At 53.6% G+C, this 11,805-nt stretch overlaps 1 protein-coding gene across 1 annotated transcript; it reads left to right on the top strand.

Moving 5' to 3' along the window:
* Nucleotides 1-1,317: 1,317 nt before the first annotated feature.
* On the top strand, nucleotides 1,318-6,834 carry LOC141478359 (elongin-A-like). The gene is made up of 11 exons (XM_074167443.1): nucleotides 1,318-1,421; nucleotides 1,750-1,885; nucleotides 3,150-3,253; nucleotides 3,635-4,046; nucleotides 4,309-4,423; nucleotides 4,797-4,946; nucleotides 5,177-5,271; nucleotides 5,555-5,729; nucleotides 5,937-6,048; nucleotides 6,337-6,488; nucleotides 6,773-6,834. Exons 1-11 carry the CDS (start codon nucleotides 1,318-1,320, stop codon nucleotides 6,832-6,834), a joined length of 1,617 nt encoding a protein of 538 aa, XP_074023544.1.
* Nucleotides 6,835-11,805: the final 4,971 nt, after the last annotated feature.

The following is an 11,805-nucleotide window of genomic DNA, read 5'->3' as shown; positions in this document are numbered from 1 at the left end:
TTTGGGCCTGTGGGGTGGTCCTGGTGAATGAGCCTTTCATCACAAGGGAGATGCTCCAATCCTTGAATCATCCTCGTTGCCCTTCGCTGGACTCTTTCCAGTAGTTCCCTGTCCCTCTTGAATTGGGGAGCCCAGAACTGGATGCACTATTCCAGTTGTGGCCTCACCAGTGCAGAGTAGAGGGGGAGAATGACGTCCCTCCACCTACTGGCCACACTCTTCCCTATGCAGCCCAGGATTCCGTTGGCCTTCCTGGCCACAAGAGCACACTGCTTGCTCATTGTCATTTTGCTGGCTACCAGGACCCCCAGATCTTTCTCTTTGGAACTTGTCTCCAGCAGGTCCACACCCAACCTGTATTGGTGTCTGACATTCTTCTTCCCCAGGTGCAGGACCCTACACTTTTCCCTGTTGAACCTCATGAGGTTCTTCCTTGCCCAGCTCTCCAGCCTGTCCAGGTCTCGCTGGATGGCAGCACGGCCCTCCGGGGTGTCAGCCACCCCTCCCAGTTTGGTATCATCAGCAAACTTGCTGAGGATACGCTCCGTCCCCTCGTCCGGGGGGGGGCTCAGCCCCTTGTCGCTGATGAATATGTTGAACAGGACTGGACCAAGTATTGACCCCTGGGGGACACCACTGGTTAGAGGCCTCCAGCTTGAACCTGCTCCATTAATCATTACCCTTTGGGTCCTGTCACACAACCAGTTCTCAATCCACCTCACTGTCCCCTCATCCAGCCCACGCTTCCTTAGTTTCCCAACGAGGATGTTACGGGAGACAGTGTCAAAAGCCTTGCTGAAGTCAAGGTAGATGACATCTGCTGCCCTCCCCCCATCCAGCCAACCAGTTATAGCATCGTAGAAAGCTATTAGATTGGTCAAACGTGATTTACCCTTGGTAAACCCATGTTGCCCACTTCCAATAACCCCCTGCTCTTCAACTTGTTTGGAGAAGACATCTAGAAGACATTACCTTCCCAGGGATGGAGGTGAGACTAAGTGGTCTGTAGTTCCCGGTGTCCTCCTTCTTGCCCTTTTTGAAGACTGGAGTGATGTTGGCCTTTCTCCAGTCTTCAGGCACCTCTCCTGTTCTCCATGACCTTTCAAAGATGATAGAGAGTGGCCCAGCGATAACATCTGCCAGCTCTCTCAGCACTTGGAAGTGTCAGCAGCAGCCAAAGCCGGAGACAAGAAGGAATGTGGTGGGGCAGCAGAGGTGGATGGGGCCTCCCTGGGGCTATGGTTCGGTGGTGAGGGCAGGATGAGGTCTGCTGGGAAGGGAATAAGGGAATGTTTTTAACAGGAGTTAATGTACGACATGGGAAGAGGTCAAAAGGCTGTGCTGTGCTTGGTGTCTGAGGACCTGGAGCTCTGGAAGGAAAGGGTGTGGGATGTGGCCCGGTGGCTGGGGTTGTTGGAAGTGTGAGGAGGCGCCCTGAAGCCCAGCTCCCCTGGGGAGGTTGGGAGCCCGAGTGCTGTGGGAATGGGGTGATTCCAGGTCCCTGTGCTGAGGCTGCAGCCGAGAGCGAGGAGCCGGGCGCCCCCAGGCACTGGCTCTTCAGCGGCTCTTCCCCTTGTTGTGGGGAGCGTTTGGGGCAGCACCGGTTGGTATTTTCACCCGTAGAAGACAGAGCAAATCCCGTTTCTCATTGTTGAGAGCAATGGGGGTAGTGGGAATGGCTGGGAGGGAACCGACGAGCTGCCCTGTGTGTTAATAACCCCTTCCTGGGCTTCCTCCCTCTCTTCCCAGGTTCAGGAACATTCCTCACATGTCCTTTGATGACACGGCCAGGGAACCGGAGCAGACATTCAGCCTGAACCGGGGTCCGACGGGGGAGCTGGAGTACCCCACCAAGTACGATGCCGACCCACGGGCCGGGAGGGGTGTAGGGGGCTGCTCCTCCCGAGCGCAGGCGCCGCACTCCATCCAGCTGCTGGCGAGGTGCCCGCTGTTAGGAAATCGTTAGCAGAGGGCAGTTCCTTCCCTGGCATCTCAAAGGTGCCCCAGAGCAGGATTTGCCTCCCCGTCTCCCTCCTGCCCTTGTCAGGTGAGAGCTCTGCTCTGACACCCATCTCCCCGGAGCCGCGGGGGTTCCTGTGCCTGCAGCCCAGAGCTTTTTGGGGTGCGGAATGTTGAATCCCCTGCTCCTGGCCCCAGTGACAGCTCGTCGCTGGCCACAGGAGTGAGGGAAGCTGCTCCTCCTGCTCCCTGGGCCATTTGCGCTGGGAGGAGGGGGCAAGGCAGCGGGGTGGCAGCCTGGACACACAGCTCCGGTTCATAAAACACACCGTTACTGTTGGGATCAGTGTTTCGCTCTTCCAAAGCAAACCAGAAGGACTTTGGTCATGGCAACGAACTCCTAAATATAATGGCGATGGGGCAGTGGTTTCTGGTGAACAGAAGCTCTGGAGAGGCTGCCTGAGGTGCCCGTCGCGCTGGACGTTCTTGGGGTAAGAGCTGTGAAATCTCTGCCGCTTCCCGGGTGTCTCTCAAGTCCCGGGATAAGTCTTTGCCCCGGCAAAGCTGCCTCCCCGGGAATGGGGCCTGTTCCCTCGGCCGCCTGCTCCAGCCCCATCTCACAGGCGCGATTGTGATGCGGTTCTAGAGATAAAAGGCAGCGCCAAGGAGCGTGTCAGGGGGAAGCCTCGGAGGACACTCGCTCGTCCTCAGCTCCTCACCAAGCTTCACCCTTGACCGAGACCTGAGAGTCGGAGCCATTCCTGACGCTAACGGAATCGGCATTACATTATTAGAATTATTATTAGAACTAATATTAGTTTAGATTACTAGTTTAATAGTTTAATAGTTTATTAGATTATTAGTTTACTAGTTTGATAGTTTATTAGTTATCAGAAGTAATAATCCTGACGATTATTAGTGAAGTCTTCTGTCATCGAACTTACCCGCGGTCATGGTAAATACTAACTTGGGTTATGGCTACAAACAATTAATGTTTGTCTAAGGCAGAGTTAACTCATCTTTGATTTACAGAACGCTAGTAAATGCTACAATGGCTGCTGAAAACATAATTTATGATTTGGGGTATGACGGACAGGGGTTAACTTTATTCACCCTGTGGGAAGTTGACCAGAGGTGAGGATGCCGCGTGTCTTGCCAAGATGAACTGACGTCTGGGCTCTCTCCTGAAGGAGACGCCTCTTGGGAACGCTGTGACCGAGCCGGACGCAGACTTTGAGGCGAATTTCCAGGCTGCGTGGCAGAAGCTGGAGCGGCTGTGCCAAGAGGCACTGAGGTGAGTGAAGCTGGTTGGTGATCTTGATGGAGAAGCTTTGTTCTGGTTTTGCCGTGGGGAGGAGAAACTTCTCTGACCGGAGGTAATAAAAGGGGAGGCTCTGGGAAGGCTCGTGAGACAAGCGTGCTGACTCTGGATGGGGTTTGTGCCTCGCTTTGGCAGAAATTCCTGCCTCTGCTGGCCACGGAGCGTTGGGCTGCTGGTGGCCGCAGTTTTGGGTGAACGTAGGGACCGACTGCCAAGAATCTGCGGTTTGATGAAGCAATTAACAGCTTTCAAAGGCCTTTCAAGGCCAGCAAAGGGCCTTTAATAAAGCAAGAGATGCAATCTGCTTGCTGCCCATGTTTTAATCTAACGATTTTGGGGTTTTTATCCCTTCAGAGAAAACAAACAAGCTGAGAAGGAAAATAGTCGGGACTCCGAACGAGGCAAAGTGGAAAAGACCAAGCTGAGCCTGGAGACGTCACAGAGGAAGCGCAAATACACCGACGTGTCCAAAAAATCGACGGGCTTTTCCTCCATTCTGGGGGAGGATGAAGAGGAAGAGGACTTTAAACCCCCCACCATGTCCTTTGAGGAGTACCTCACCTATGACCAGCCCCAGAAAAAGAAAAAGAAGCGAGTGGTCAAAGCCTCTGTGTCGGCTGGGGAGGAAGAGCAACGGCACAGCGCCCATTTGCTGTGCCACCCCAGTGTCGACAGCTCCTGCTCCAGTCGCCAAAGCCCCAGCCGCAAGCGCAGCAATGAGAAAAGGGCAGAGCAGGAGCCACCAGAGGCTCCTAAACCAAAGAGGGTAAGGTTCTGAAGGGTCTGCAAGTGAACCAAGGATGTGGGACCAGCTGCTCTCGGTCCTCTGCCCTCTGGGGCTTCTTTGTTTTCCCCTTAGAGGTGCTGGCTCTGTAAAACCTTGCCTGCCGAGTCTTGTTGCTCAACTTTGAAACGCTTTCCCCTTCAGAAAGCGTTTTTATAATCTTAGCAGCCTTTTACGATGCTGAAAAGGTGCCTCATATCCATGTTACGGGTATGTAACTTGCATGACCATCGTCTCTTTCCAGATACTTCTCGATGTGGACATAAAGCTCCCGGAGATCCCCCTGCCGCCGCTCCAGGCCAGCTGCAGCCCTCTTCCTGCTGCTGAGTCCGTTCCCTGCTCCCAGAAGAAAAGGAGAGGTATGTTGGGCAGGCAAATTGGGCTGAAATGGGCTGCAGCCACTCTTTGTGAGAGGGAGTGGATGGTGGCTGCGTTCAAATCTTCCCGTTGGCGTCTGCTCTCCCGCCTCTTGGTGCCCAGAGCCCGGGTTTCAGCCAAGCGGCGGCTTCTCTCCCACGTGCTCTGGCAGAAACGAGGAAGAGCCTTTGCTGACCCTTCTGGAGGCTCGGGCTTTGGCCTTGCCCTTCCTGAACCGGGTTGTGGGTCTCAGAGAGAAGCCTCGGCCCTTGGCGTTGCTTCTGGGGGACTCTGATTTGTGTCTCCTGTGCCATTCCTCAGGCTGGGCTCTTCTTTGCTCTGTTCCCTTCTTACCCCGAGTCTTCCACTTCACAGCGGTTTACTCAGCAGCTGAAGAGATCGAAGGGGGCTTCACAGGCCGCCGGCTGTATTCAAAGACGCCCGTGTTTTCAGGCCTTAAAACTGCCCGAGTCCCAAGGACTCCTTCTCAGCTGTGCGTCCCAGTCGTCACCAACAGCATTGACTGTAAGTACCGTTCCTCAAGCACTGGAAATAGTGGTAAATGGAGCCCTGCGCAGGCACTTGGAGACACTGGTGCCTGATGACCCACCAGAGCTACGGCACCCACGGTTCCTTTCTCCTTCCCCTCCTCTTGTGCAGCGGCTGCAGCAGTTTCCACTGCATTCAAGGAGTCGAGCCTTTTTCCTTGGTGAGGAAGGGGCAGGATAAATGCTCTGCATCTTGCTTCTCTCTAGTGATCTGTGAAGCGGGTGGTGTCCCTGGGCTGGAGCCAGCGTTGGACAGATGCACTGTCCGAGAGCAGCTTTGTGGCGCCGAGGAACGTCACCATGTGAGTGCCTGGGCCTGGGGAAGGGCTGGTGACACGCGGGAGGGACCTTCTGTCCTCATCTGCGATAGATGAATAGTCAAGCACAGCGCTCTTTGCAGCCAGAGGTGGCTTTTGCTAGTCCGGAGTTCCTGGAGTCGGCATCTGCCCCTCTCTTGCTGCACATTGCTCCCAAAGCTGCCTTGCCCTCGCTGCTGTTCCAGTGCCGCTGGCGCCAGCCCGTGCTGAGGGAGAGGGGAGTGAAGGTGTCCGGGGGGATCCCAGCTCACGGGTGGGTTTGTTTCAGGTCCTCGTTGAAGATACAGAACGGCTCTGGCGCAACCGATGTCTCCGAGACTTTAAGAACGAGGAGCCCAAAGAGTCCGAGTCCTGGCGGGAGATGTACCTCCGCCTCCAGGAGGCACGGGAGCAGCGGCTGCTCAAGTTAGCCCAGAAGATCGGCTCAGCTCAGGCCAACAAAGGTAAGGAAGGGCTGAACGATGGGAGAGGGCTCTGGGAATGCTGCCGAGGGGACGTCTTTGTGTGGGGAAAGTCTTCCCGAGTGGCTGGTTTAACTCCGGTCCAATTTAGGAGCTGCTTAACTCTCTGTTCTCTACTAAGACAGGAACTGAGGAGCCCCATTTATCATCAGCTGCATCTCAGCAGTGTTTCCCTTTGGCCTCCTACAGGTCAAGCAGCCAAAACCATGCTTCTGGCCTCCCCGCCAAAGGCCCCTCGGGACGTACGACGGAGACAGGAGATGTTTTGGACTGGAGGAGCTCTTGTGCCAGAGAAGAGCAAGTGAGTGTTTCTCAAGGAGCGCTTGCTGTTCAGGGCCTCTTCTCCTGGGCATTCCTGCAGGCGCCGTGTCCTGGCAGGAAGGGACACTGTGTCCTCGGGAGGCCCTTTTCCAGGGAAACCTGTAACTGTAATGGCCTCTGTCTTGCTGGGAAGCCTGGAGGTCCTGGTCCCTGCTGGTGCCGTGTGGTCTCAGCCATGCTGCTGTTAACACACGTGGCTTGTACCTGAAGAATTGCATCAAACCACAGCGAATCCTTTCCTGAAACGCCTGTCCCGTCTCTTTTTTAGAACAAAACCAGTCCTGTGCGCATCCACCAAAAGCCACCCTCGTGTCAGTGAGGAGAAGTCCTGTAATGGGCCCAGCACCAGCAGTGCCCGCTCTGTCCCATCCTCAGCCAGCACCTTCTCCTCCTGGGACCCCAGGAAACCACCAGCGAAGAGTAAGTACAAACCCCGGAACGTCCCTGAGTCTTCCTGAGCTCCTCCGTCACAAACGCAGGAATCTGCTGCTTCTGCCGGCTCTGCAGGAGGGGGGATGTTGGTGGCCTCTCTCCTCTCCCCAAGGAGAGGCTAAAGGCTGTTCCAACGCTCACGCCTGCCTTGGGTCTGCTTTGCCAGGGCTGCAGCTTGGAACTGCTCTCTGCTCCCCTCCTCTGTGGCTGCTGCTTTCATGGGAGGGGCTTTGGGATTGATTTGTGTTTTCTTTTTTCTTTCTCTGTTGCAGAAATTGCACCCTTGATGGCACAGTCTGTCAAAGACTTCAAAAAGAGGTGCTCTCAGAGATAAGCTGCAGCCCAGACCCGGGACTTTCCCTCTTGGGGACGCGTGGCACTGATGGAGGAGAAGGTCCCCCAAAAGCCCTTTTCTTTGGACTCTCGGGAGGCTGCAGCTTTGTCATCTGTCAAAAGAAGGGTGTACAGCATCTCCCGAGAACATGTCAAGTCTTCGCACCAGCGGAGAGTGGAAGATCCTGAGAATATTGACTTTTTAACCTCTTAATAAATTATAAGATGGTTTTACTTGATATTTTGCCCCATATCTCCTCCCGTAGTCTCCCCCCTCGCAATGCAGTACGAGGGCCGGCCTCTCTGTGCCTGGAGCTGGCAGGAATCCCTGTGTCTGAGTGGACACTGGGTCTCGCGGGACTCTTTCCTCGTGAGCTGGTACCTGGACTCTCTGGGACAGGTCAGACCGATGGCCCGTCTGCTCATCGATCCTTTGGCAAGTGCATCACGTCCCGAGGCTTTGCTCTCTCCTCGTGTACGTTCATGAAATCTTGTCTCTCGCCCTTCTCTCTGCTGTTACCGTAGATCTCGCACAGATGCTTACGTTGCTGTGCAGGGATACAAGAGCCAGTGGGGACTTGTTCTCTGCTCCTGTTGTCTTCTGCTGGCTACCGGAAGAAAACTCCGAGGGGTTTTGGGAGAAATCTTACTGTGCAGCAAGTCAGATTTTGACTTTTTTGGAGAGGGGACTTTGTCTGCCTCTGTTGTTCAAAGCACTTTTTAAGTATCAATGGTTTGGAGGTTCTCGCGGGGGAGCAAAGCTTCCCTGTACCCTTGACTGATGAATGGAGCGTCTCTATCGGGGAAGGTCGCCCCCTTTGACCCAGCGTGCATTTTTGGGAGGGACGCCCATGGAGTGGAGAGGGGACACCCCCCTCGCCAGCCAGACCAGCCGAATCAACCCTGGCGATCCACGGGGTGACAGATGTCGCAGCCAGATCACCCTCGCATCCAAAGGTTGGGCCAGTGCCCCTTGAGGTCCCTTCCAACCTGGTACCTGGGATTCTACGATATCAACGAAGGCATCGGTTTGCCTCTTTAGGTGGAAAGAAGGAACCCTTTTCTCTTGTTTTCCGTGTGGAACCGGGAAGGATTTCTTTCCACTTTGGAAGCTGGTGCTTAAATCGTGTCTCTTCCCTGTACGTTTTCCTCTGCCCCCTCTTTGGAAGAAGGAAGGGTTTGAGTCTTTGAATCTGAAGCCACTTGACCGGGGTTGGGGGGAAGTAAGGATCCTTCTGCAGCCTGCTAACCCCGCTGCAGGCTGGATTCCAGGCAGCAGAGCCAGCGTCTCAATCAAACGGCACCTTCTCTTTGAAACCAGCGCCCCGTTTCTCTCGAGAAGAGGCAGCACGTAGCTACGCTCAGCCCTGTACCAGTTACGGTTTCTTTTTCCTCCTGGCACCCTGGAAGGACGGAGGAGCTGCAGAGTGACGCTGGTTTCTCCCACGCTGCACCCCCTCGCTGGGTGCTGGGACACCCAACGGTGTCAGAATCGCAAGGTGCTGCCCCTGGGTCAGAGCAATGCCGGGTACATGTAGTACCTGAGGGGGGGCTACAGGAAGGCTGGGGAGGGTCTGTTTACAAAGGCCGGCAGTGACAGGACGAGGGGCAATGGTTTTAAGTTGGAGAAGGGGAGATTTAGATTGGATATCAGGAAAAAGTTCTCTACCATGAGGGTGGTGGAGCACTGGAACAGGTTGCCCAGGGAGGTGGTTGAGGCCCCTTCCCTGGAGACATTCAAGGTGAGGCTCGACGGGGCCCTGGGAAACCTGGTCTAGTTGGGGGTGCCCCTGCTGACTGCGGGGAGGTCGGACTAGATGACCTTTGGAGGTCCCTTCCGGCCTGGACCAATCTATGAATCTATTATGTGTACGTTAGATCTCTTTCAGATTCACCTTTAAAGCCGAAATAGGAAGGTCCGTTCCAGGTGCTGCTGACTTCTCACACGGCAGCCAAGATTGAAGAACAAGCCTCATGGACACATCATACCAGAGTGGAGAAAGCCCCTAAACCTAAACCACGACAGGAATCGATGCCTACCGGACCTTTAAAACTTCATCTCCAAAGACAGAAATCTGGACTCTTGTAGCCTTACTGTGCTGTGGCTGCATCCATTAACGCGAATGCTTACGCATCCCTTGTAAAGAGTGTTGTAAAATATACCAATGTTAGTGACTGTTGGATACGTGAGCAAGCTGATGACTTTGATTCCCCACTTTTTGGAGTCCCTGTAAGCAACTGGACAGACATAAATCCGTATGAAATGCTTAAATCCTCACACTCCTGTCGGACGGAAAGCTCTTAATTAGAGCAAGTAACCTACACTTTAGCATTAGTAAACCGCTCTGTGCCGTACATAAGTTACAACCCTGCGGGAGCATCACCAGGGCAATTTAGCCGTACGGACCTCGGCAACTGGCCCACAACAGCTTTGGTCAAAGGGAACATAACTAGTGTTGACAAGCCAATAAACTCTACAAAAGCTTCTCCGGGAGAAGGAGAACAGAAGCGGGAACAATACTTGTACGGCAGAAGCGCTGCCGATACTTCCCCGGCTATAAATGCTACCTGTAACCTACCGGAGGCGTATTGGTGGCTCTGCGGAGATTTAAAGACCTCATAACCCCCCTATGACATCATAACCCCATCTATGACATCACAATCCCTGATGACATCACAACCCTCTCTGTGACATCACAACCCCACTCTATGACATCACAAACCACTCTGTGAAATCACAACCACACTCTATGACGTCACAACCCAACTCTGTGAAATCAAAACGCCCCTCTATGATGTCACCATCCCACTCTATGACATCATAGCCCCTCTATGACATCACAGTCCCACTCTATGACGTCACAACCCGACTCTGTGACATCACAAGCCCCACTATGACGTCACAACCGACCTCTATGACGTCACAACCCCACTCTATGACATCACAAACCACACTGTGACATCACAACCTGACTCTGTGACATCACAACCACACTCTATGACATCACAACCCGACTCTGTGACATCATAACCCTTCTATGACACCACAATCCCACTCTATGACATTACAACCCAACTCTGTGACATCACAACCACACTCTATGAAATCACAAACCCCACTATGACATCACAACCCCACTCTATCACGTCACAACCCCACTCTATGACGTCACAACCCCCTATGACATCATAACCCCATCTATGACATCACAATCCCCGATGACGTCACAAACCCGTCTATGACGTCACAACCACACACTATGACATCACAATCCACTCTGTGACATCACAAACCCCACTATGACGTCATAACCCAATTCTGTGAAATCACAACGCCCCTCTATGACATCACAACCCCACTCTATGACATCACAACCGCACTCTATGACGTCACAACCGCACTCTATGACGTCACAACCCCAATCTATGACATCACAATTCCCGATGACATCACAATCCCACTCTATGACGTCACAAACCAACTCTGTGACATCAGAAGCCCCACTATGAAGTCACAATCACAATCTATGATGTCACAACCCCCTCTATGACATCATAACCCCTCTATGACACCACAATCCCACTCTATGACATCACAACCCAACTCTGTGACATCACAACCACACTCTCTGACATCACAAACCCCACTATGACGTCACAACCCCACTCTATGACATATTAACCCCTCTATGACATGACAAACCCACTCTATGATGTCACAACCCGACCCTGTGACTGGGGTCTGGGGCTGACCTTCCGCACTCACCTCAGGGCAAGTCCCAGCACAGGGAGGTCCCGGGATCCCCGGAGGAGCCGCAGGCGCTGTGGGGCTGCGGGTGGTGACGCCCCGGCGTGGGCTTGTCTTTGGGGGTCGCACGTGGCCTCTTCTTCTGCTGGCAGACGGCCTGCAAACCAGGGACAAAATAACTTGAAATGGCTCAAAAAGGCAGAAAAATAAGATTTTTTGGCCATGGTTTTCACGCGGTTTATCAGCCCAGGTAAAGTCTAAACAGGCAAAAAACCAATGGGAAAACGGGGTTCAAAGACACAACGGGGTGCAAGAAAAACTCTATTATTTCCACTGTCCCAAGCGGAAAAGCACTTTCCTCCACAAAATCTATCAAAGGGGCAGAAAAGGCACAATTCCCACGCGCTGAAGCCACACAGCCACCCCCTTCCCCCGCCCACCAAAAATTCAAATAATATCTATTTCCGTGAAGCAAATCCCTCTTTCCTGGCAAGGAACGTTTGAGCAGATGGATTCGTCGAGGAAACAACCCCCCCCGCCAGCAGCTTTTTTACCTCGCCTTTGGCTTTTTCCACCTCATCCCGGACTCTCTTGACCCTTTTCTCCAGCAGGCGAGGTCAGGTGCACCCAAATCGCACTGTCTTCCTCCAGAAGTAACAAGAGTCAACACACTGGGCCACGGTTTGCCTCTGGATCTATGGGCAGAAATCCAGGGATATTAAAGACTCCCTTGTCATTACAAAGGAGGGCAATGATGTCTTCTCCCGCTGGGTTTTTAGCAGGAAGAAGGGTCCTAAGGACAGGATTCCAACGGGGGATTGAAAATAGGGCTTTCTGGGTTAAAAGCCTCCCCGCTAACCAGCTCCGCCCCGCTCCAACGGCTTTACCTCCTTCTGGATGAGGCCAAAAGTCTTCTGATGGACAAAAAAAAGGCTCTTTCAAGAGCTTTTGGAGCGGGATCTCCAGAGAGAAACTCCTCCCTGGCTGCAGATGAGCTGGGACCGCCAAAACCCCCCCTTTCTCATGGAAGATGCTCCCGAGAGCACCATCGGCTCTTATCTAGCCACTTTCCTCCCAAAAACGAGCCATCTCCTTCCCTCCAATGCTACGCGGCCAAGACAAGACGGGAGAGAACCCAAACGCCCTATCAAGTAACTCTGAAAAGGTGGAATTTGCCCCTTTCCCACAAGAAAAGCCTGAAGAGAAACCTTGCTCCTGCGGCTC

This window comes from Numenius arquata, unplaced genomic scaffold (assembly GCF_964106895.1).
Source record: "Numenius arquata unplaced genomic scaffold, bNumArq3.hap1.1 HAP1_SCAFFOLD_80, whole genome shotgun sequence".
NCBI lineage: Eukaryota > Metazoa > Chordata > Aves > Charadriiformes > Scolopacidae > Numenius > Numenius arquata.
The sequence above is the reverse complement of the archived record's forward strand: the minus strand, read 5'-3'. Positions and strand labels throughout refer to the sequence as shown.

What these genes read in the sequence shown, in the direction of transcription:
- LOC141478359 (XM_074167443.1), top strand. Translation starts at nt 1,318, where the DNA reads ATGGGAAGAGGTCAAAAGGCTGTGCTGTGCTTGGTGTCTGAGGACCTG. An exon ending in AGGCTCCTAAACCAAAGAGG is followed by an intron (nt 4,047 to 4,308) that starts GTAAGGTTCTGA and finishes GTCTCTTTCCAG; the next exon opens with ATACTTCTCGATGTGGACAT. An exon ending in CAGGAAACCACCAGCGAAGA is followed by an intron (nt 6,489 to 6,772) that starts GTAAGTACAAAC and finishes TCTCTGTTGCAG; the next exon opens with AAATTGCACCCTTGATGGCA.